This window comes from Seriola lalandi, unplaced genomic scaffold (assembly GCF_002814215.2).
Source record: "Seriola lalandi dorsalis isolate HSWRI2012SDOR001 ecotype SW California unplaced genomic scaffold, Sedor1 jcf7180002054511, whole genome shotgun sequence".
In the NCBI taxonomy this organism is placed as follows: Eukaryota; Metazoa; Chordata; class Actinopteri; order Carangiformes; family Carangidae; genus Seriola; species Seriola lalandi.
In genome coordinates, this window is record NW_019525064.1 from 766289 (window position 1) to 790078 (window position 23790).

The window sequence follows — 23790 nt, forward strand, 5'->3', positions numbered from 1 at the left end:
CTAACGGTCGTCGTCTACTTCCGGGTTATGTAATTTCCGCTCTCAGTTTGTTCTCACTATTTCTTTCTTTATTGAAAAAATACTAAAACGTAAGTTATATGGAAACAATTCTGTCCATGGAACATTACACTTCTTTTAACACAAAAGTACAAAATGAATTTTATCAAAGTATATCGGTTTCTCGCAGCTACCGTCTGCCCCCTAGTGGACTGCAGGGTTATTGCATTTTTTAGGTTTAATATAATTTTCATTTTGACTTTTTATTCTGGCTGACATTACAGTGCTAGCTTAGCCTTAGCTTCATTCTTGTTACGCTATGTATAATTTCTCTTGGAGATATTAGGCTCGAAGGACAGATATTTTCATGCTTTTGGTGCATTTCATCTCAGATTATTTTGAAGGTAATGATTACTTTTCATTTTATTTCACCTACACTAAATGGTTTGTCTTGTCTTGTGCCACTTTAAGTTTCAATTCATCTGAACATGGTTTATGTTTGTTTCTTATTTTCTGCTGATATTACTGTATGTTTTTGTATGTATTCTGTATGGTTATAGGTAGATATAGATTTCAGTCATATAGAGCTTTTAAACCTTATTTAAAAAATTAAACCAAGCATCTTAGATAAAGACATTAGCTTACAAGTGAAAACATAACCGCCAAATGCATAGTTAAACAAGTAAGAATTAAAATAAATAAATGGTAAGAAAATAATATAATAAGTAAAAACGTAAAAGATAAATGTCTTGTAAAAGGTAATTAAGGTTAATTACTATTAACTAAAGATTTAAGAAAGATGACCAGTTGTTTTTAAATACTTCGAACATTATATCATATATTTACATTTGTGTAAATAATATTTTGCAGCAACATATCGTTTTTTCCTGCATTAATCCTCCAAACAGTGTCACTATAATGAAGTGTTGAGTTTGTTTTTTGAGCCCTAACAGAGAAACTGACAAAAAAATAGAGAAAATCTGCAGCTATTAAAAATTCATTTTTGTAAAGATTGAATATCATCTTTACAAAATTTGAAATGATTATATTCACTATTAGAATATACAGCATGGATCTATATTACTTTTGGTGAAAAGTTTAATATTTGGTGTTAATTTGAACAGTATCTCTTTTAGAGTAGGATCCTCTCACACTCACGCTTTTGATATGTGAACCTGTGCTGGGTGTCATATCCTGCCTTCCTCACAGCTCGGGTGTGTGTGTGTGTGTGGGTGTGTGTGACCTGAAAAGAAGTCAAACAGGTTGGACTGAAGTCCGCACAGTGGCTCGTAACAACGGCAGTGTTTCTGGGAACTGGGGAGGCCGGTGTTTTTCAGTGCGTTCAGCCTGGGAATCTGCTCATTTTAAAAATCCGACGGCGACACTGTTTGTTAATGAAACCAGAAAAGACCAGAGAGAACCCAGACGTGGTTCAACAAGCCGCAACATGACAGTGGATTCCTTCAGCGTGATGAACTGTGTGCGTAAGACTTGGAGCTGTTAAAGGGAGCCAGCAGAAGACGGGGACGTTAAGTTAGAAGGATATAAGTTAGTAACAGACATGTCTTTGTTCTTTAAATTAAAAAGCAAATTAGTTTTTGACTATTTTTGCGTCTTGCGCGCACAGACGTGCCCACAGAGGGCGATGCTGGTGGCACTGTGGCGCACAGGACTGCTGCTCAGCTTCCTCAGTGTCTGCGCCTGTCTGGGTAAGAGGACTCTGTCTGATCATGCAGATTAGACACTGAAATAACTGCTGCTAATAAAACTTAATGATGTACCCTCATTTCTTTATTCACAGAGCAAGACTGTGTCCTTGGCATAGTGGGAAGGCCGGTCTCAGTGCCCTGCTTTTACCCTGAATTATTAACCCATGTGAATTTTTCCATTGAGTGGAGGAGAGATGATAAAGTGGTGCTCAGGTCAGAATGGGAAGAGGATGTAAATGTTGGGGGATGGAGCACGAACAGCGCAAAACTCTCCTCTGACGCTGCACTGACTGGAAACTTGTCTCTGGAGTTGCCTGCAGTCGATCCCACAGAGGAAAAAGTGTTTTATAGACTATTCCTCATTTCAGGGGAGAATCAAAGTGCTGCCCTGTGCACCGTGTGCCTCAGAACAGCAGGTCAGTGTTTGACACATAGGAAGTAATCAGAGGATGATTTAGAGGAACTAACTCATGTCTCTGATGGCTGTCTGCAGCCAGTTTCAGCTCCCCACTGCTGCAGAGGGAAGAAGCAGCGCCAGGAGATGAGACGGCCTTCCTGTGTCACTCCAGCGGAGGTTTTCCTGAACCTGCTGTTTACTGGCTCATCAATGACACAGAGGAGCCCCCTGAAGGCTCAGTGAGGACCCTGGCAGCATCGCTCCCTGACTCCCATCTCTACAACATCACCAGCCTCCTGACGGTCAACGTCTCCAAAGACTCCAGTGTGTCGTGCGTCATAGAGAACATGTCCATGAACCAAACCTTGACCTCCACGAGCTGTGAGTGACTGACACCCGCTCCGTCAGTTGCTAGGCCTCAGACGCTCCTGTAAGTCACCTCTCGTTCACTAATCTCTGGTTCTTGTGCTCAGACGGCGTGCAGGGCAGCCCGATGATCCGGCGAGCATCAGAGGGCATGTGGATCTTCAGCACAGCTCTCTGTGTGGTGGTTGGCCTCATGGTGGTAGCGGGAGTGGCCTATCAGATCCACCTGGACAGGATAAGTAAGAGGAGGAAGGAGGAATACCAGCAACATCGCCAGAACAGAGGTAGGGATCTTCACGACAGGACAGACGCGCCACAAACTACATCAAGTGTGTTTACATGTGCACTAGTTATGATCTGGTTTCTGGAGTATCCAGGTTGTGTTCTGTGCATGTTTTCAGAAATGTGACCTGGAAACTACAGAGAGCAGGATACTGTTGCATGTAAACAACAGAACATAGGGGCACATGGGTATGAATCATAACATTTCTCGTGCTACATGTAAATGTCACATCCCGAATGAGATCCAAAACCAGGATAAAACTCAAAACCAGGATCCTCGCATGCAAATAAACCCGCTCACAGCCTCCACTGTTCCAAAATAAAACCACACATTTGCCTGGATGTTTCTCCTCTGCGGGACCGAGGATTTTTCAGACTGGTCTCAATTCTCACAAAAAATAAAAAAGTTTGCCACTCTACCCCTCAGTCAAACTACGAACCATGTTTCCATGGTAACAATCGGTGACACCTGCAGACCAGTGGCACCAAACAACTAACTCACACAACTCACAGTAAAACGTCCTTGTGACCGTTGATAATAAACATTTTCTGCTGCAGTGGACGGAGCTGAGCGCTCTGACCTGGTTGCTCCGTCACTCGTGTTTCTTTAGTTTCGTAAGTTCCACAAAATTTGTGGAAAAATTTGTTCGACCAGTTCTATCCATCATATCCTGCCCACGTCTGTCAGACCTGTCCCATCCATCCATCCATCCATCCATCCATCCATCCATCCATCCATCCATCCATCCATCCATCCATCGCTCCAGATCTCGGCTCAGAACATTTTTACCATCATGATTTGATTGTCAAACGTTGGAGCGCTTTGTGAAAACTGTTAACACTAAAATACGTTGTGTGTTCGATTGTATTTTTGGCAACAAAAAAAAAATGTTCCAATGTTTCAGCTGAAAGAGCAGAGAGAGCAGGGCAGCTGACGGATTGTGTAGATTTACTGGTTGAACTGGAGAAAGTTAAAAGACTTTCTGGTCGACCACATGGTGTCATGTGACAGGAAGCAGGGCACAGTGTCAGGTGACCTCTCATCATCAAGATCAGTATTTCACATCCTTAAACCTGCATGTATGTAAAGTGCTTGTTGCTGAGGCAACAGAGCTCTGATTTGTAAACACAGCACTAACAAAGCTTTTCTCAAACCTGCAGCTGTATTCGACAGAAGTGGAACACGTTCTCTAGTGTGCTATTGTCTCTGTGTCTGCTGAAAACCTCCTGCTGTCGACTGAAACGACTGTCCTGTTGTCTCCAGGATACAGGAGACGACATCTGTACGAGAAGGAGGCCGAGGCCATGAAGCTGCAGTCGAAAGAGACCGACGTTTAAAACCACAATCTCTCAACCGTCACTTTTTCAGCCTCAGGCAACAGAGCACTGATTTGTAAACATTAACCACTGGGTTGACTATTTAATATGTGTGTGTGTGTGTGTGTGTGTGTGTGTGTTTTGTGGGGTTGTATAGATAAGTATATTTAGTGTCTCACCACCATCTTCACTTCCTGCTGGACACTCTCTCTCTCTCTCTCTCTCTCTCTTTATTTCCAACATTTAATAAAGATTCAATAAAGTTTAATTTAACCTCACAGATCTATTCATATGTTTCAATAATTTCTTTTATTTTTTGTACATTTCAAAACTGTCAAGCCACGATCAACAAATGTTTTTTTCATGAGCCAAAATAAAGTGAAATGGATGAAAGAACAAAACAAGATAATCAGTGTTTGTCTGTGAAGGGATGAAAATAATTCCTGTAAAAATAGTTTCTCTCTGAAAGATTAAAAAGAGGTAAATCTTCATCTTTCGTCCCCTTCGCTCCTGGTTCCTCAGCCGGATCCCTCCTGCACTGACGTGACGGCGTAGAGGTCGTCACGGCGCTGAGCTGCGATCGGGATCTGCTGCCGGATGTCGGCCAGATACTGCAGGTCTGGGGACGCAGGTTTAACACAGGGTCAACACACACACAGGAAGTGGACACGATGATGCAATCCAGTACAGCTGCCCTGATTTAATCACCTCTGTGACTGTTAGAATAATGTTTCTACTGGATCATTTCTCAGTCTGTAGTTTGTGTTGTTGCTCTGAACATTGTCAGATGTTCCTTTTATCTCTCCTCTCTTTATAGGCAAAGCTCCTTTATTTCTACAGCACATTATCAAACACAGAGGTCGTTCAATGTGCTTAAGAGAAAATTACAAAATGAGGATAAAGAATAGAAGTAAAAAGCAAAATAAGAAATCAGTTAAAAAACTTATGCTAATTCTTTAGAAGAAGAGGCGGGTTAAGATTCTTTTAAGGGACAAAAGATCCCACTCCCACAAGATCAGGAGGAAAGGAAGAGTTGATGCTCAGAGAGGAACTCCTCTTCCTCCGTGGTCAGCATACGTCTTGTTTCTGTGTTTTCTTATATAAACTATATAAGTGTGTGTCAGTGTTGTTGCCTTTTATCAGTGTATTGTTGAATTTACTGGAAAACCCTGGAGAAGATTAATAAGCTAATGATTCTCTAATAAAACTTATTTGAATAAAAGATTAGTGTAATTTGTTTCATGTTAAAATGTAACTCCCTCCACACGAGATGCATCATCCCACTAATCTTTCTCGGTCTGATCAATCACGTTTCAACACCACAGCAGAGCGCCGAGACGCGCCGCTGCCCTATCATCCAGATGTTATCAGTGCCACTGTGCTGCTCGTCCAGAAGACGTCACTGACAGAAATCAGCCTGTGCTCGTTTATCTTCCTGACGCTCAGTCTGCAGAGACGAGCCCAGCGCTCCTCCACTCACCGATATCAGCGTAAATAACGGCCTCCTCTGCTCCGGCCTTGCAGATCACTTCTCCCCTGCAGAGACGCAGCGACAGAAACAGAAAATCACAACTCTGTAAAACCCAACACCTGGAAATATCCACAGACAGACAGAGCAGGCGGAGAGGAGAGTCATAACTGTTTCTTTTTAAAGTCGTGGAACATCACTAAATACATTTACTCAGTCTAGTTTGAGTCGGTAGTTCGATCCCCTGCTCCTCCAGGCCGCATGTCGAAGTGTCATTGGGAAAGATACTGAACCCCAAACACCCTCTGATGGCTGCTCCACCGTCGCACGAGTGTGTGTGGAGGAGGAAGCGTCGTACGAACGGTTCGAATGTGACTCGTCGGGTGAAGCGATTCGAGTGGTCGTCGATAAGACTAGAAAACACTGTGGACAAACAGACTTCCCATTTGAACTAGAGACTCTGTAGATGGGCGCCTCTTTCGGGTTCTAAGCTCAGGTGGCGGGAAAGACGTCAACTGACTGGATTGACATTATTGATGAATGTTTTTAGGGTGGAAAGAGTTACTTTGCAACAGGACAAATTAAGGAACATATGGGAAACATGGATAAGATACATAACACCTGTGCATCATTCCTATAACGTCCTATAACAAGTAAAACTGACTTGACTTCTCATGCCCCCTTTTCGTAAATGGAACTATTTTTTGTTGTAGTTATCTGGATTGGTTTGGCTTCTCTGTTTTGTATTTCATGTTTTATCTATTTACTTATTTGCTTTTTGTATTTCATTTTATTTATATTTTTTTTTCTGGATGCCTATGATTTGATTCACTTCATTGATCCTCTATTATCAGTGTTATCTGTTGGTCACAGCTGAGTCCTGCAGAAGAAGCAGCCATCACATTGTCATCACATTTTACATTTGACGGGATGTTTTCTCTGCACGATGAAAACCAAGACTTCGATGCTTCAGTTCAACTTGTCAGTGAAAGTAACTTGTTGAATTAAAGACTTCCTGTTCAGTATTTCTACATTGTTGTATTCCTACTTTTACTATCAAGTAAATGATCTGAATACTTCCTCCACCACCTCCTGTTTCATCCCTCTCTCTCGACCTTTCCTCTCATTTCCTGTCACAGCTCCTTCGCCGCCACTTATCTCTCCTTCTAACCCTCCTCTCCGCCCACATTATGAGCTGATCAGATGACACAGAAGGCGATGTGACTGTTTCTTACCACGGGTTTACGACAGTGCTGTGACCCCAGGCGACATATGAGGCAGTCTCATCTCTGGCAGGTGACGCTGTGGCCACGTACACCTGGTTATCAAGCGCCCTGCACAGGAGACAACAACAAGGACACAGTGGTCATGACAGTAATGACATCAATAACAGATTAACATGAATAACGTAACAAGAGCTCATGTGACATATTAAACTTTAGTTGCAGGTTTTGAACTATTTCCTTATTTTTGTTCCTCAGTGGAGTGTCCCTCCACTCTTATTTTATGATGTTAAAGGTTAAAGCTGCATCCAGTGTAAAGGTCTGTGTCCATGTGTAGTGTGATTATAGATCAGCTCTAGCTTCTATATTAATACTGTGAAAGTATCAAAGCCTCAGTCCAGAGAGAAATGCACACAGCCTGTATTCAGAAACTGAGCCTTAAAACCAGCTGGACCCACCATCCAACGTTTACAGGAGTGTTTAACTGAAATCTGATATATTTTTATTGGATCTCTCAGAAAACAGTCAGCCAATTAGAATAGAGAAGAAGAAGAAGAAGAAGAAGAAGAAAAAGAAGTGACTGTAATAAATAGAAAATATTAAGTGCATTTTAATCAGAGGATTTTGGATGGTGATGGAGTCTGAGCCTCACCTCCCTCTCTGCAGGAGCTCCCAGTGCGCTGGACCAGTCGTCATGTTGAAGGCTCCGGGGTAAACCAGCAGCTGACAGCCTGAGGACCAGAGGACAACAACATCAACCATCTTTACCCGCCACTAAAAACGGCGTGACTAATGTCAAACAAACCGTCACTTCAGCACACTCACCTCTCCTGCTGTAGAGCTGAGCGAGCTCTGCAAACCTCATGTCGTAGCAAATCCCCACTCCCACTTTACAGAACGCTGTGGGAGGAAATCACACAGATCAAAACGGATGCTCGTCCAGCCGCAGGGACACGGCAGGACTCGGGAGACGTCACTCACGTGTCTCAAACACTGACAAACTGTCGCCTGGACTCAGTGTCTCTGACTCCTGGAAGCGAATTTTCCCGGGAACGTCGATGTCGAAGAGGTGAATCTTGACAGAGGAAACAGACGAAGAGAAAGATTTGGTTTAAATAAGTTACAAACAACTAAACAGTGTAGCTGATGCACACACACCTTCCTGTGTTTAAGAATCAGCTCTCCATCAGGTGCGAACACGGTACAGCTGTTGTACAACTTCCCATCGTCCTCCTCAGGGATCGATCCTGGTCAACAAGAGTTTTACTTTTTAGTTCTGCTACATCACCACTTCCTCCTTATTTATCCTCTAATCATATTCATCATATCAGAGTTAGAGCTGAATGATATGGAAAAATATCATATTGTGATTATTTTTCCAGATGTTGGGATGTGAATCATGATTTCAGCTGGATGGTTATTTTTGTATTTTGTCTTCACTTGTTGCAGCTTCTTTATGTGAAACAAGTGACATGGAAGTCAGAGTCAGACAGACAGACGACACCGGCTGCACTGAGTTTGTGTATTAACTCTGCTGTTGGTGGAGAACGAGTGTTAACCTTTAACTCAGTGGCATTCACACCAAAACATCTGGTTTAGAGTTTACCTTCTACATGGAGAAGGGAACAGATGAATAACGTTTCATTCTCTGCGTCTGAGCAGTAAGTTACAGAAACTAGAGAAAAGTAAATTACAAAATAATCTCCAAAACAAAAGGAAGAGTCGTGATACTGGAGTTTATATCAGGTTCCCAGAATAATACAAGTGATTTTACTCTCAGTAACTTGATCGCTGACTTTTGTTTTCTCAAGACAACGAGCTGATTAATGAGTGAACATTACAAAATGTGTTTGACATATTAAACAAAGCGGAAACATTTTGATCTCATGCTCACACTATAATACAGTGTGGTGATCAGAATTATCATTACGAGTGAATATTCAAAGACACACGGACTGCAGCATGGAGGTCAGTACAGGCGCAGACGTCTCCCTACCTCCCACCAGATACACCTTATTCTCCCTCGCTGCCTCTGACAGCACCTGGGTGGACTCTCCTGGGATCCTCTCGGCGTACGAAGAGAAGAAGCTGGTTCCATAAGGAGAATTGAAGCATTCCTGTATTTATGAGCAGAAGCGAGAGACCATCAGTTTTACAGCAGGAAGTGAGAGAGTTGTGGCTCGAATACTGGACTCAGGCTGTAACTTTGTGATTGGATTTCCTTGTCTAGACATCTTTCCAGTGTTAACTGATAATACACATAGTGGAATACTATCTCAAATAATAATAATAATAATATAATATTTATGGAGCACTTTACTAAACCCACGTGACAAAGTACTTCACAGAGGGAAGCCAAATAAAACATGCAGGTTACAACAGTTAAAACAAGCAATAAGAAATACAATTAAAGTGTCTGAGCATTGGTGGAAATAAACCAAAGGCAGCGTCAGCAGCAAGAGGGCGATCAATAAAAATCAATAAAACCAAATAATTAAAAAAAGTTGTCATTAAAATGAAGTAAAGTAGAAGTAAAATCAGGAAAAGCTCTAAGATAAAAGTACGTTTGGAGATTTAAAACAGGTGACTGATTCAAAGGTAGACCTGGGAGTCTGGGGTGTCTGGGTGACACAGGGGCTAAACACCTGGGTCTCTACCTCCACCTGTCCAGATGTGTTGTGGGAAGCTGGTGAGGGATCATGTCTTGGATTTGCCGTTTCAAAATCATTCAGACTTTTTTTTTTTTTTTTTTTTTAAGCATTTTGCACTGAAAGTCTCTATTTGTCCAACTTTTGTAAACTGTCCTTCATCTCTTACACTGCAATCACAAAAGTAAAGGCTCTCACAGTCAGTTTAAACTACCAATAACACTTTATATCTACATGTGGGCGTGTGACACCTCCTCCTCACCGGCAGCAGCACCACTTTGCTGCCTTTTCCCGCGGCCTCCTTCACCAGCCCGCGGGCTCTGCTCAGGTTGTCCGCCTTGGCGCCGGTCACCTGCAGCTGCACAACACCCAGACGGAACCCTGTCAAGACAGAGGACCGTCAGTGTGTTTCTGCTACAACCTCACAACCGTGCAACACTTGAAGGAGTCATTAGTGCGCTGTAAATGTCCTCGGCAGTTATTTATATTTATATTTATATTTAAATACATATTCAGTTAAACACAGCACACAGTATAAATATCAATACTTACTGGACATTGCTTTTGCTAAAGTGGACATTTACGCAGAACAGTCCTGTTTGGTTTCAGTCCAGTCCAGTCCAGTCCAGTGCAGGGCATGTGATTCCGGGTGGCTGCTTGGTTTTCAAAATAAGAGTCTGCACTACGTGTATGTCACTGAGGTCCATTAATAAAAAAACAAAACAAAAACAAAAATCAATGATCAAAACCCAGCAATAATACAAACAAAATCATTAGAAATAAAATCCTGCAAATAAATAAAACCAAAAAAAATATATAAATATAAATAACCATAAAATCTACTTCCGCCTCTTCAATACCATAGACGGCGGCTCTTGCGGTGGCGAGCCGGTTTTGCGCACGATCTGGCGGGGGGGGGGGGTAAAGACCTCCCTCCACGGTTCTCTGGCAAAAAAAAAACAACGCTGATAAACTTGTGTAAAGGTGATTTGATTATACTTCTTATTTAAAGTCACTCTGGGACAAACGCTCGAGCTTACATAAAGTTCAGACCTTTTAATGTGAAGTTTAGAGACGCAGTGACGTCAGCAGGGGGGCGGGTGTTTCACTGCCAATCCGGTTTCAGTGCGAGACTCTTGAATGTTTTCTCAATGGTCAACAGAGTCAGCTGCAAATATTGAAATTAACAAACTGGATAGAAATGATCTTCGTTTAAACTGTATTTATATCATCTACAGTTACATCTGATTTAACACTTTGAACATGTGGCGCTTTATAACTATTCTTATGGATTATATTCTTTTTGTTGCTAAAGGCTCTTTTTCTCTTTGCAGAGATATTTCCATACTCGTCTTAAACATAAATAAATAAAACATGAAATTCCTGTTCCACAGAAACCTGTTTACAACAGTCGGACACTAGAGCAAAGAATGCATTTGCTTTTTCTTGCCCTAAAACTAAACACACAACGACCATTGCTTTGTACATAGCAACTTTTGTTCTTCCCAAGGTGGAGGATAAATGAGGATTTAACTCCATTGTAGCTTTTCATGAAAGTCACAAAAAACATAACTACTATCTTAAAGCTCCATAGTTTACACATATCCAGTGTTTTATTTTGAAGTGTTGATCCATAAGAAGATATATTTGTGGTTTTAAGAACCAAAAACCATCTCAGTGTAGTTTTACATCAGGCTTCTCTCTGTAGCTCTTGTAACAGGTCTGTGAGCCAATCAGAAGAGAGGAGGCTCTGAGCATCTATTCTGATTGGCTTACTTTTTTCTGAGAGATCCAACAAAAATATAGCAGATTTCAGGTAAAAACACTCAGAGAAATCAAATCCTTTAAGGTCTGGATAGTGGGTCCAGGTGGGCGGGGCTTGGTGACTGCTTCGTTGTGACATCACAAAGTTCCAGAAGTCCTGACGGCTGGTTTTAAGGCTCAGTTTCTGAATACAGGCTGTGTGCATTTCTCTGTGGACTGAGGCTTTGATACTTTCACAGTATTAATATAGAAGCTAGAGCTGATCTATAATCACACTACACATGGACACAGACCTTTATGCTATATGAGACATTTAATCTACATATCTGTCAAATAACAGTGTATGAATGACTAATTCCATGGGTGCAGTCGAATAATCTCCATTTATTAAAAACATAAACGCTTAGAAAATAATAGCAGTACAGTAAGGTGCAAATTACACTGAGACATGTTGCGTTTCGACTAGTGGTTGACATCATTTGCCAGTGATGTTACAGAGTTATGTAAAGACTCCCAGTCAAGGATCTTTCAGTCAACAGAATACTGAGAAGTATCACAAAATTACAAATTACAACACAATGCGTGGGTTACACAGGAATGCTATGAAAGACTGGAGGGAAGAAAGACCAGATTTATGAGTCTTTAATTCAAGTTTTTGCTTTTTGTTGCCTTGTTTTTGTTGCCTTTGTTGACTTCTCCTCTCATTTTAAAGGATAACAGAGATAAACCCTCTCTGGACTGAAGTTTCCACTGGATCTGTCAGGAACATGCTGCATCTCTTTAGAGGCTTGGACACTTTAAACCCAGGCTGCCTACACAACAAGACCTCAGCGCAAATGAATACGTAAGCCAGAACAAAAGCGAGGAAAAGTCCCAATCAGGTTTGTAAGATTTAGATGAGAAGTAGCGGTACACTGTGATATGCTGCCACTGCTGGTGCCAATGTCACACATCGCAGCCATCAGGCCAAAGGCAAAAGTGGCGAGCACACGAAAGCTGCTGAGTGATGACGAACGCAAACAGATGAGACGGACTGATTTTAATCCCTGTCAGAGCTCAGTTCTTAATGCAGTGATCCTTTCTCTCTGAATAGTACGGCGGTGCGTCAATTACAGTAACAGCCTTCTTCATTATCAGCGTTTTAAGTGGGAAAATCATTCACATACTGAATCTGAACGGGATGGAAAATACTAAGGTGCTCAGGCTCTTAATAACTGCAATCACCGAACCTCCTGTTGTAATACCGATGGAGTCCAGAGGGGCTGTGAACGATGCTTTCGGAGAGCTACATCCGACTGCTATGAGATGAGGTTAATTCATTATTATATGTAAAAGCAGAGAATAAATTATCTCCCAGAAACTCTGTAAAAGGCTCACTTCTTACTCTAGAAAGAAGGGGAACTTCAAACCTTGTGAGCTGGTTTAGAAACCAGTTTTTAAGTTTCACTGCATATTCTAACTATCAGGATATGCTTCCAAAACGACATTGCAAAGGTCTGTGCTGATATAGAGCAGTTTACACGATATATACATCATATATTTATAAACACCCTCAAATAATTTCTATTTAAGGCTGCCTGCTGGAAAAAAAAAAGTTATCAAAAACAGTTGTTGCGGTAGGAAACCTGCCTCATGTGCCAGCACTGCTTTTCTTTTTTCTTTTTTTTTTTTTGGGATGTGCATCTTTACATGGAGTTTGCTGACTCATGCTCACGTCCTCTCCAGAACAATGATCATTAAATCTACCGAACACGTCCGAAAAGTAAATAAAGAGACATGACTGAACTGCATTACTGTTTACTACAAAACAGAGGGGGTCAGAATGGAGATGCTCGAGTCAAAATGAAAAAGGTCAGTCATGTGACGATTGAACAGGTCCGCCACTGGTCGGTCTGTACGCTACGTTAAGGCCAGAGGGAAATCGCCAAAGTGGAATTGCACCTTAATGAGATCCCGTGTTTTATCAAGAGTAACGTAAAACATACACTATAACCAAGATTTTTTTAAATTAGTATAAGAGAACGGTTTGATGACTGCAGAGCACCCAAGTATTTCAACACACACAGTGTAGTCTGCAGTCAGCGGTGTGTGTGTCCCCCCACCCCCCATGTCCCAAAGACACAGACACACAGGGCTTTACAGTTAACACCGCACTGGATCCGTCCAGGAGGGAGGACAGCCGAGGGAGAGCGGGAGAAGGTTTCACTCTTGGCAGACGGAGACTCTTATAGTTTGTGTCACGGCTCGCCGTCGTGATCCCGCCCCCCAATCGCCACACCGTCACCTCCCTTTACGAGCTCTCCAGAGCGTCTAGGACTTTCATGATCTGCTGCTTGATGACCTTGGTGGCATCGCCTGCGTTTGGTATCAAATATCTAAGAGAAAGGGAGAGAAAGAGGAAACAGAAGTGAAGTTTCATCCTACAAAACACTACCAACAAATAGAAAATATTCTATTATCTAAAGAGTTTCATAAGGATTAGCTGTAATATCCTAAGATAACGAGTGTATGTCTAATTAAGACTGTAACACATATTGTGACAGTTTGGGAAATATGCTGAGCTTCCTTTCTTGCTGAGAGTTAGATGAGAAGATTAATGCCGCTGTCCCGTCTGAATGCTAATTATCACGCTATAGCCACTAGACGATTAGCTTAGCTTAGCATCAAGACTGGAACGCACCTGTTTTCCGCTAAGATGAAGCTACAGCATGTAGCTCCCCATTAAACCACAAATTGTTATTTTAACATCTCTGATTGTGTACACATTAAACACATAATAAACAATGTTAACTGGTGGTTGTAGGTGTATTTTTAAACCTTGGAAAGAGCCAGGCTAGCTGTTTCCTCAGGTGTCCAATCTTTATGCTAAGCTAAGCTACTTGCCCACTGGCCCCAGTTTCATATTTACCGTCCAGACATGAGAGTGGCGCCCCATCAAGTAATAAATACAGCCTCTGCATTTTATCACTGTTTTAAAATCACCCAGATTCAAATTTGAAATGTGCGACTGTAAAACAAGCACCTCTCCACCGCCGATATCTCCACTCCAGCCGAGTTGTTGCTGCCAAACTTGAAGGTGATCAGTTCAGGGTGCTTCTTTTTGGATGTGATCTTCACCACAGAGTTCAGTGCTTGTCTGGACTGGATGTAGGCAAAGCCTTTTCTTGAGGCGATCTCCCTCAGGCAGTACATGTGAGTCGCTGTGATCAGCAAGTGGCTGGAAACACAAAGGAACAGAGTGAGTGTTCGTTTGATTTGAGGGAAGTGGGAATTAGTCACGTTTAAATGCAACTTCCCCTCCTCCGTACTCCAACGCCCATGACATCTATTAGACACATTACCAAAGTCGCTCAGGCAGGCGTCCCACTCACCTCGGGAACATGTGACCAGTTTCTTTCACCTCATTACACGGAATGTGATGCTTCACATCCGGTTTGTTTGTCCAGGTCTGAATGTTGACGATCTCCTTCCTGTCATCGTCTGACATGGACGAGCTGTCGATCTCATCTGCACAGAGAAGCGGCGGAGGTTCATCTTCTGTTTTTCTAAATAAAAGCTCAGACAGTTTTTAAACTTTCTTTAGTCTTGAAGGTTCCGACGGCCGCTTTTAATTTTCCCCTTGTGTTAAATCACAAGTCTAATACTTGCAATACCTGCCTGCAAATCACCCATCATCTCAATAACCACACCCAGAGGTTATATATAACCCGTCCCATCCATATGCAAGTCCTTTCCCTCCAAACCAGGAGAACAGAGACAACAGAGAACCAGCGAGTCGGACTTGTAATATGGACTTTTCAAACCTTGTTATTCTACTTTGGTTGACATCATTGCCTGGTTTTGTTTATTTGTACGATGTTTCATTAGATTCCTTTGTTTGATACCAGAAAGTGGCGAGATGGTGGATGAATGAATAAAGTAAGTGTCAGCTTCGTTTACTTCAGTTTATGGTCTGTGCTGACATTTTAAGTTGATATAATTGTATTTATTTTGTCTTTATGTATCTGATCTCATGTAGAGAAAATCATCCATCTATCCATCATGTAAACCAATGACCTGATCCTGAACTGTGGAAATAAATCATTGGAAGCTTCTGGATCCTGCGTTTGAATGTGTTTCTCCACATTAGATGTTCCATGAGCCAACGCCACCTTCAATGTAGGTTTTTCACCGCGGCTACCTGGCAACCTCACCTGTGTCATACTCCTCTTCATCACCGATACTGAACACGGGCTTTACGCCTCGGTAAGGTTTGCCGACACGGTCGCTGCTGCTCACGTGCCTACAGATGGAAAATAAACAAAAAAACAGGGCAACTTAAAGCCTCACATCAGTGGTAAGTGATGAAGAGTGACATTATATAAACATGACAGCAGGGTTGCACACAAATAGCAATGGCATGAAGATCTCCAGGCTGCAGTAAACGTTCTGAGCTCACTACTGCCACAGGTTTCACTGTTAAATACAAAGAAAGAGGTTAAATGACACGTTTTACTGGATCCAGGAGTCTACGATTAGTCACTGAATGAGAATCAGGGCTATTTGCAGTCATTTATATCAATAAGGTGGAGTTTAATTTGTCTGCATAGCCCTGACTATCATCTAAAAGAACAATGAAATGGAAAGACAGACTGGTCAGTGCATTTCCAAGCAAACGGCGGTGAAGCTGAGGTTCTCCCTAAAACGCCTCAGTTACTTTGAGTTGTGGGTGTGGAGATGACTTAATGCTTCCTGAAAGGCCACAGCGGCTTCGACAGTGAAACCTTTACAGCAGTGCTACATGTTAGTGAAAGCATGAAGACAGATCTTAAGAAACACGTCGTACGCAGCCCGCCCAGACTGTATGGGAATGTGTAGCGTTATTATACGAGCGAGCGGCGTTGGCAGAGACGCTAGGTACTAAGCATGCGTTAATGTGACACAGCACTACGTGTCCTACAACCCCCCGGGGGGAGGGGAGCTGGTGTGGGTCTGCAGCCAGTGGGCATGCAGGTGACAAAACAGCTCAATGTCAGGGAGCTCTTACCGATCTGGAATCACCTTCTCTGGCCAAGGCAGATTGAAAGATATTCTAGCAATGGAATAAGGCACAAGGTTTGGTGAGCTGAAGTTAGAATACAACAGAACTGCAGAATTAAATGTCACTGTCAAAACGACCACGTTCAGAGTAGTCCAGTCCCTCCTCATGTCAGTCCACTGTGCATATTGTGAAAAGCAGCTAAAGGTCATAAGAAACATTTGTTCTGACTACATCAGCATAAACACGCATCAACTCCAAATCACACACAGCGGCCTGACTTCCCATTCGCCATCTAATAAATGTCAAACTTAAGAAATGTAATATTTCTTTTTTTAATATATTGATTACACTTAGGGCTGCGCAATTATTTCAAAATATAATGCTTTTTATATATATATATATATTAATTAAAAATAAAAATAAAAATAGTGTCTCAACATTGTGTGCATTGTTAGCAGCATAAGCGTTGTGGAGCTACAGAGACGCACCGGCCTACAAATCATATTCTCTGGACGTAACTTCGTCACTTCATCATCATTTTAAAAAAATTTTCAGTGAAAATAAAATACAAAAAATCAAATCACAATAAGATTTTTTTTGCATATCATGCAGCCATTTTACAGAAACAAATCTCAATGTTAATGTAAATAATAAACAAGACTGTGTGACGTATCAAAGGTTTCACAGTAAATTACCGTGTTTTTGATTTTACTACAGAGAGGGAACCGGGGCCTCACCTGTCTACAGGGGTGGAGGTATTCTCAATGAAGCTGATCATCTTCTCCTTTACGTTTACTGACTTGGACTTGAGAGCAAAGGTCATTTTGTTCACCAAGGACTTGACGCCTTTGCCGTCTCCAGGGCTGCTCAGAGACTCTCCCTGTGTCGTCAGAAACAGAAAACAGTCCATGTAAAATGTCCGACGTGGAGCACGCTGTGATTCATGATAAACCCTGGGTTGTTCACTGTCTTTGTTTTTTTTTGTTTTTTTTTTATTTGACTTGCAATTTGTATTTGCTTTGCAAAACGAGTGGAGAGATGTCCCCTAGTCAAAAACTAGGGATTGGGCCACAATCACAGAGAGGCTTTCTTTGAAATACAGTAAAAACACAGGGACGATATGATCCTGGGAGTGAAAACAGGTAAAACTCACTTTCTTAAAGAAATATACCTGCCTCACTCGAGGGACTATTGTCTGTTCTGTTACACATCCTGTATGACATTCAATTTTATGAAGCAACTTTTCCAAACTCTGTCATCACTGTGTTTTCAACATCTCTGGCCACTTACATCAGCAGAGCTGAGGCTGCTGTGAGATCCTGATGTGCTGACGATCCAGTGGACGTACGAGGAGTCGAGGCCTTCGACGTTCATGTCGACCAGATGCTGTTGGAGCGCTGCGATCACACAGACCTCGGTGAGTTTAAATTCTTACCCATATCTAATATACATACACACCATTCACCGACATGTACTTACCCATGAAACCTCCTTTTGCAATGCTGACATATTCTTTGTTTTTCTGCAGGAGAAGCGGAGATGTTGTAAAGAAAAAGAAATTATTACATTTATCAAACTGTTTCCACACAGGGAGCAACAGATCAGTCCAGATAACCTTCCATCCCTCTCTTTCATCCCTCACCTGCAGGAAATGGGCCAACACCATGTTCATGTACATGTCCTCCTCCTCCCTCCCACTGCCCATGAAGCACAGGTGTTCTCCGCTGGCGATGGAGCCCGACTCTAAAGACTGCTTCTGAGCCTCCAACAGGGATTTCACAGAGAGAGCAAACTCAGACGGATTCTGGAGCATCTGTTGGAGGAAAGGAACAAATGTTTTACTTCATATACATTTTATAGAGTCAATATACATGTTCATATAGAATCCCTACTGTCAATGTCTCACCAGGTCAGAGTCCAGGTGGAAGGCCGTGGACAGGTGCCCAGCGTTGTACTGCTCTGCAGGCCGACAGTCCACCACAAAGAACCGTACCCCATCCTGAGAGTAAAATCCACTGTTATCACATTACACATCATCTTCTCTCTCCTGCTTCTCACATGGCTAATTCGCCAAAAGGTCAATCATTTCCTCGTTAGTTTAAGTGAGTTAAATGTAACCTGAGCGTCGCTGACCTGCTGCAGCTGGTTGGCCTGCAGGATTTCAGGGACAGACACGGGGAGACACAGGGCCTGACTCAGGTCAATGTCCTCCTCTTTCAGAGCCACCAGGCTGCTGCCGAACAGATTCTGATTCATCTACCAGGGCGGAAAAAGCAAAGACACAACAATGGTTTTTAAACAATGACTTCTCTTTGTAAGCCCCCCCCCCCCGAGTCCTGGCTCTCTAACACTACTCTGTGTGTATCAAAAACAAGACTCTGTATTTGTACACAGTGCCTCACCTTTCTGAGCGACAGAGGGGTCTTGCTCTGGTAATACTGAGCCAGAGAAAACAAATCTTCAATGTCTTCGGATTCCAGGAGAGAAGGAAACGCTTCCAGCATTTCTGTGACAGAAAGATCCTCGTTCATTTCCGCAGCTTTAACCAGATACAGAGAAAATCCACAAATAACAAAAAGACAGGAAGCCAAACTTACTGATGATGTCCTCTTTGCCGTCTCCCTCTTGTGCAAGGATGGACTCTCTGAGGGGGAATCAAACAAAGACAAGTCAAATATACACTTAAGGTTCGTGAGTGTGATCGTGTTTCTGTGAAGTTTCACGTAGCAGCGGATTACTTGGCATTGACGAGCATGACAAGCAAGAGGAAGAAGACGAGGAAGGGGTCGGCCTGCTGGAGGTAGAAGTCCCACACGGCCTGGGTGACGTCAGGAAGACAGTGACTGGAAAACAAACTGCCGAGCTGTGGAGGAGAGATAAACAAGGACACACAGTTCAGACATGGCTACGTGTGTATTAACTGTCTGAATCACTGGGAAATAACATGTGGGGAAAGAAATACTCACCCAGTTGATGGCGTAGGAGTCAGGTGTGATCTTTTTGGTGTCCAGGAAGGAGCAGAGCTCTGGCTCGTGGTACTGCAGCAGTAGTCTGTACAGGTGGAAGGGTCGGCCGTTCGGCACACAGTCCCTGAAACAAACATATTTTTGCAGGCATCACAGTTAAAGTTTCTCTATGTGCAGTAGGATGAAACAGACAGTGAGGCTCAGATGATTCACCTGGGGATGTATTTGTTCATGACAGCGTAGAAGCAGTTGTAGAGGTCGCTGCGGGGAAGCTGAAGCCCCAGTAGAGGCTGGAGCAGGTGCGGCCAACTCAGCTCTGGAGTGAAGGTGATGTTGCGGGACTTACAGTAGAAAGTGATGACTGACTCAACGTCGGACACCATGTCACGCCTCTCTTCCTCTGATGCTCTGAGCTGATCTAAACGTAGGAACCAAGGAAGGTGTTCAATCACAAGTTTAACCCTGCATTACCCCAAATCCCCTGTCATCCTATTAACCACACCCAGGAAGTTATATAACCCCACCCTTCTGTTATATAACACCACCCTTATGCTACTTTATTTAGTTAATATCAGAGCAGTTGTTTGTTAGTTAGCCTTTTATTGTTGCATGACTTTGACTGTTTATTTGTATTATGTCGCAATAGATGTTTAATATCTCGAAGGCCAAGAAAATACAGAGATAGTGGATGCATAAATGAAGTAGGTGGAAGTAATGTCAGCTTGATTTACTTTATCTCTTTTAATATTGTTAGTTAGTTATTTTGTCTTTATGTATTTTGATATCTCTCATGTACAGAAGAAAAATCATCCATCCATCCATCCATCCATTCATCCGTTAACCATCTCCCTAAGCATCTTTAATTATGACAATAAAACTGTCAGAACGGCTTCTGGATCCTGTGTTTAAATGTGCACTCTTCATTTTAAGTTTTTTCAGACAGTGTTTGTTCTTGTACAAGATGCAACATTTGACATTCAAAAAGCAGAGAAATGTACAGTGAAGAACCTCGAGTAAGATTTTACACAACTATTAAAATATACATGAAAGAGCACTTTTTCTGGATGCCGAGTTTTTCTTGGCATCTTTCTAATAAGAGACTTTCTATTTTGAGCTTGTCAACTTGTCGGAGGAGTAGAAAAATAAAAGATATTTGTTCCTCTGAAATCCTGAGGACCTTCTTTAGATACCTGCAGACTGTGTGACTGAGACCTAAAATTAACAAAACACGTTTTTCTTCACTCCTGCTGCTTACAAGTGTGTGCATCCGAGTGTGTGCATCCGAGTGTGTGCGTCCGATCTGCTGCCTCGACTTGAGACACACACGAACCAGAGAGTAATGGAAACTCTGTTCTGCAGCAACTCATTTCACGCTATTCATGTTTGGGAGCTGACTGTGTCCTTTCAGTGCCGCAGTCCCCAAAAAAATAAAAAAAAATAAAAAAATAAAAATCAGCATTGTTTCAGGTATTAGAGGCACATGCATTTACTCACCAATCAGCTGTTGACTGCGGTTATGAATGAGTGTCTGTTCTGGTAAATCGAAGACGCCGTCCCAGGGAGACAGACTGTCTCCCTTTCCAGAGACATTTAAAGCGATCTGCCAACACAAAACAAGGAGGCACTGCTTAACATGCACACACTGAGTGAGAGAGGGACGCTTGATAAACACACATCTTCAATGCAGCTGTGTAACTTGATATTAACTGGTGATATTATTTGAGACTTTAAAACCCACCAACAGCTGCAATCTGAACAAAGTCCTTTCACCAAAAGGAGCTAGCTTAAGTTTCTTACCAGATGATCATGATTACAAGCAACGCAGCAAAAGCTAAGAGTTGGTTAGTTACAGTAGGTGCAATAATTTACAAGGTTCACGTTGACAGGAATTGTTGCAGATGCAACAGATGAACAAAAGATAAATGTTGGAAATGTTTATAAAAAATCAGCACGTCTGTCCTGAACAACAAATCTAACAGATTGGACAGTCTCCATAAAACACGGCCTCAACTTGTGTCTGCCATCGATTTAGTATAAAGATAATCGTAATGCCAATCACTGGGCTTTTAATGTTCTTAATGGGGTATTAAACATGAGAACCAATACATCTACCTATTAAGTTAACAGACATTAATGCCGCATACTATTTTCCTTTTAAACTTATTTAAAACATATGAATTACTATATTTAAAGATTATATATTCACCCTCACATGAGAACTTGCACAGACATTATATATTCACCTAATACAATTTAATACTGACAATTGTATAATTTTTTAAATGTACATTAAATGAATGAAGGCTCCATGAATGCTATGTTACATAAAACTTCCCTTTCTTATGGTTACAGAAGTGAACAGGTGTTGACTGCCCAAAATAGAAGCTTTCATCATTTGTGGACATGCTTCATGTATAAAATATGTTGTAGGTATGTTGTTTCAGACTAGACTGAACTAAAGCCCAACATGTGGGTGTGTCATGAAGACATTACAGCCGTCACGAAGACATTACAGCTGTCATGAAGACATTACAGCCGTCACATCATTTGAGCACGGGATGCTGGTGTTTCCAGTCTGTTGACTTCTGCCCGACATGAGTAATTCCCACCGTCATGGCATGTGGACGAGTTCTAGTCACACACAAACCCCTTATCTTGCTGATTATGAGCTTTTACAAGTGTATGGTTTAAGCTACAGTAAGACACACAATATCATATTCCTCACCTTCCACATCTTGGCCCTGTGTTGAGCTGAATGTTCCTGGACCTGGATGATGCCTCTCTCCATCTCCATGTCAGAACCCCCAGAGTCCAGAGCCTCAGCTAGATCCTGGTCCCTGAGGAGGCATGGACAGCACACAGTTACTATGGTTAAATGTTTTCTACAGAAGTATAAACAAAGTTGATCTTTGCCATGTAACGAAGCTGAAATTTCTTTACGTGGTGTGGAGAATAATGATGCTGGCCAATGTATGAATGTTTATCACTCAACATCTGTCACCGTGACAGTAACTTGTTTGTAGTCATGTTAATTTATACTGTGAATTATATTCAGAAGTTTGTAGACTTGAAATTAGTGGTGGCTTAACGGAACAGCCAATCTACAGAAAAGTAAATGATGATTATTGAGTCATTTCTCGCGTAAAATGACCAAACACTGAATAGTTACAGCTTTTCAAATGTCAGAATTTGCAGCTTGTCTCTGTGTAATAACTAACTGTAAATTACCTGGAGTATCTTGACGTTTGGTAAAACCAAATAAGCAATTATATGCTGTGTATGGTAATCTGTAACCTGTATTTATAATTACATTTGACATTAATCAAAAAATTAATAGTATAATAAAAATCAGACATCAGTTATATCCTTATGAAATATTTGTTATGGTAGGTTGATCATTTCTGGTTGTCTTTTCATTATATTAACCAGTGAAATTAGCTGAACATCAGCGAGACCATTTAACAGGTGAGCCAATAAAAATAAATGAGAATCAATGAGCTCTTGAACTGATTTTTGACCAATCCTGACAACTCCAACATTTTTCTGACAAGTCCATAACGTCACGTGTAACATGTAACATGATTTTATTTGAATGAAGCACATAAGGTGAGAACCACGGTGGTGTCAGGTGTGGTTCAGGTCGGTTTAAAACGAAGCAGAACTCGACAAATACCGGCTATCAGGCTAATTATTGTTAGCTTGCTAGCTAACAAGCTCTGCGTATAAACTTGTCTATACGAGAGAGAAAAGTGATGAAACGATATATATATGTGCCTGATATTTTCAGAAGCTCTTTAGTAATCTTTGTCCATCTTGGAGACTTGACTGCTGAACAAAACCAACTTGGCTATTTAACATTAGCTGACTAGCTGCCGAGCAGTAACGGTACCAAACTGCTGTCGGACTAACGTCCATAGTCAGCGGAGCAGATTTAAAACTCACACTCATGTTCAGTTACTTCACATGAAATTCTACCAGATGAAGCCGACACGAGTGTTTGACAATCGAAATAACGTCTCTAAAAACATTAATCCGTTAACAAATTGTCTCACCAGCTGCCCTGAAGAGCTTCCTCCACGGCGTCCGCCATTGTTGTGTTGACGGAGACACGTCAAGTGCCGTGAACACAGCCGAGGTGTCGCGCAACGCTGTCATTGATTAATGAGTACCTGAGATTGACTGAGATTGACAAATTGTCCTTGTTCTCAAATTTCACAAAGAAGTCAGCACCTAAAGATGTGCGATTTATTATTGTAATAGATAGGAACCTGATGTTATGGTCATGGTTGACAGTCCACATCTTATATCAAACTCTCTTTCTTAATTGTAATAGGAAAAACACAAGTGTTACTAATCTTATTAACAATGGCTGTATTTTACTGAAATGTACCAAAGAGCCAGCGTGTAAAAACACCAGGACCTTAAACTGAAGCAGCTGGGTACTTACTTCCTTGGTAAACTTAACATTAAGCTAAATTTAAATATTCAATGTTGAATATCCACCAGGGATAGTGTGACTTTCCAAGTACTGTAAATTAATCATTTCATCCATCTAACAGAGGAGTTGAGAATGTAAAACCTTGAGCTCCTGTTTGTGGACGATCTCCAACCTGCTCAACACTAATGTGTCAGT

General features: G+C 41.8%; 3 protein-coding genes across 7 annotated transcripts; 1 reads left to right on the forward strand and 2 right to left on the reverse strand.

Annotated features, from left to right (window-relative positions):
• The first annotated feature begins 297 nt into the window (after positions 1-297).
• Positions 298-4346, forward strand: LOC111660139 (ICOS ligand-like). Of its 2 annotated transcripts, XM_023413279.2 has the most exons (6): positions 298-401; positions 1249-1706; positions 1799-2122; positions 2200-2484; positions 2577-2753; positions 4016-4346. In XM_023413279.2, the coding sequence occupies exons 2-6, from the start codon at positions 1559-1561 to the stop codon at positions 4087-4089; spliced, it is 1008 nt and encodes a 335-aa protein (XP_023269047.1). In that variant the 5' UTR covers positions 298-401; positions 1249-1558; the 3' UTR covers positions 4090-4346. The 2 variants fall into 2 exon arrangements, with proteins under 2 accessions (XP_023269047.1, XP_023269048.1); XM_023413280.2 differs by lacking the exon at positions 298-401 and having other exon boundaries at positions 1211-1706.
• A 12-nt stretch (positions 4347-4358) lies between these two features.
• nit2 (nitrilase family, member 2) lies at positions 4359-10090 on the reverse strand. Its single transcript, XM_023413282.2, has 10 exons — positions 9960-10090; positions 9670-9788; positions 8756-8876; positions 7918-8006; positions 7741-7834; positions 7585-7659; positions 7412-7490; positions 6772-6870; positions 5549-5604; positions 4359-4687 (listed from the first exon to the last, which is right to left on the reverse strand). Exons 1-10 carry the CDS (start codon positions 9985-9987, stop codon positions 4587-4589), a joined length of 861 nt encoding a protein of 286 aa, XP_023269050.1. The 5' UTR covers positions 9988-10090; the 3' UTR covers positions 4359-4586.
• A 1445-nt stretch (positions 10091-11535) lies between these two features.
• Positions 11536-23262, reverse strand: tbc1d23 (TBC1 domain family, member 23). 4 transcript variants are annotated; one of them, XM_023413328.2, is made up of 19 exons: positions 23210-23262; positions 21883-21994; positions 20652-20757; positions 19371-19575; positions 19158-19281; positions 18930-19054; positions 18789-18835; positions 18594-18697; positions 18325-18447; positions 18098-18190; positions 17834-18004; positions 17671-17713; positions 17482-17588; positions 16929-17071; positions 16198-16242; positions 15365-15453; positions 14543-14678; positions 14194-14388; positions 11536-13546 (listed from the first exon to the last, which is right to left on the reverse strand). In XM_023413328.2, the coding sequence occupies exons 1-19, from the start codon at positions 23245-23247 to the stop codon at positions 13462-13464; spliced, it is 2091 nt and encodes a 696-aa protein (XP_023269096.1). In that variant the 5' UTR covers positions 23248-23262; the 3' UTR covers positions 11536-13461. The 4 variants fall into 4 exon arrangements, with proteins under 4 accessions (XP_023269096.1, XP_023269095.1, XP_023269098.1 ...); XM_023413327.2 differs by having other exon boundaries at positions 18310-18447; XM_023413330.2 differs by lacking the exon at positions 16198-16242.
• Between the last annotated feature and the right edge of the window lie 528 nt (positions 23263-23790).

Coding starts and splice junctions, on each gene's coding strand:
- LOC111660139 (XM_023413279.2), top strand. CDS start 1,559: ATGTCTTTGTTCTTTAAATTAAAAAGCAAATTAGTTTTTGACTATTTT. Junction 2,485..2,576: donor AACCTTGACCTCCACGAGCT/GTGAGTGACTGA, acceptor TCTTGTGCTCAG/ACGGCGTGCAGGGCAGCCCG. Junction 2,754..4,015: donor GCAACATCGCCAGAACAGAG/GTAGGGATCTTC, acceptor TGTTGTCTCCAG/GATACAGGAGACGACATCTG.
- nit2 (XM_023413282.2), bottom strand. CDS start 9,987: ATGTCCACTTTAGCAAAAGCAATGTCCA. Junction 9,789..9,959: donor TTTAGCAAAAGCAATGTCCA/GTAAGTATTGAT, acceptor CTGTCTTGACAG/GGTTCCGTCTGGGTGTTGTG. Junction 7,835..7,917: donor TGATTCTTAAACACAGGAAG/GTGTGTGTGCAT, acceptor TCCTCTGTCAAG/ATTCACCTCTTCGACATCGA.
- tbc1d23 (XM_023413327.2), bottom strand. CDS start 23,247: ATGGCGGACGCCGTGGAGGAAGCTCTTCAGGGCAGCTG. Junction 17,072..17,481: donor GCAGCCTCAGCTCTGCTGAT/GTAAGTGGCCAG, acceptor CTGACGACACAG/GGAGAGTCTCTGAGCAGCCC. Junction 13,547..14,193: donor GAGATATCGGCGGTGGAGAG/GTGCTTGTTTTA, acceptor CCTTTCTCTTAG/ATATTTGATACCAAACGCAG.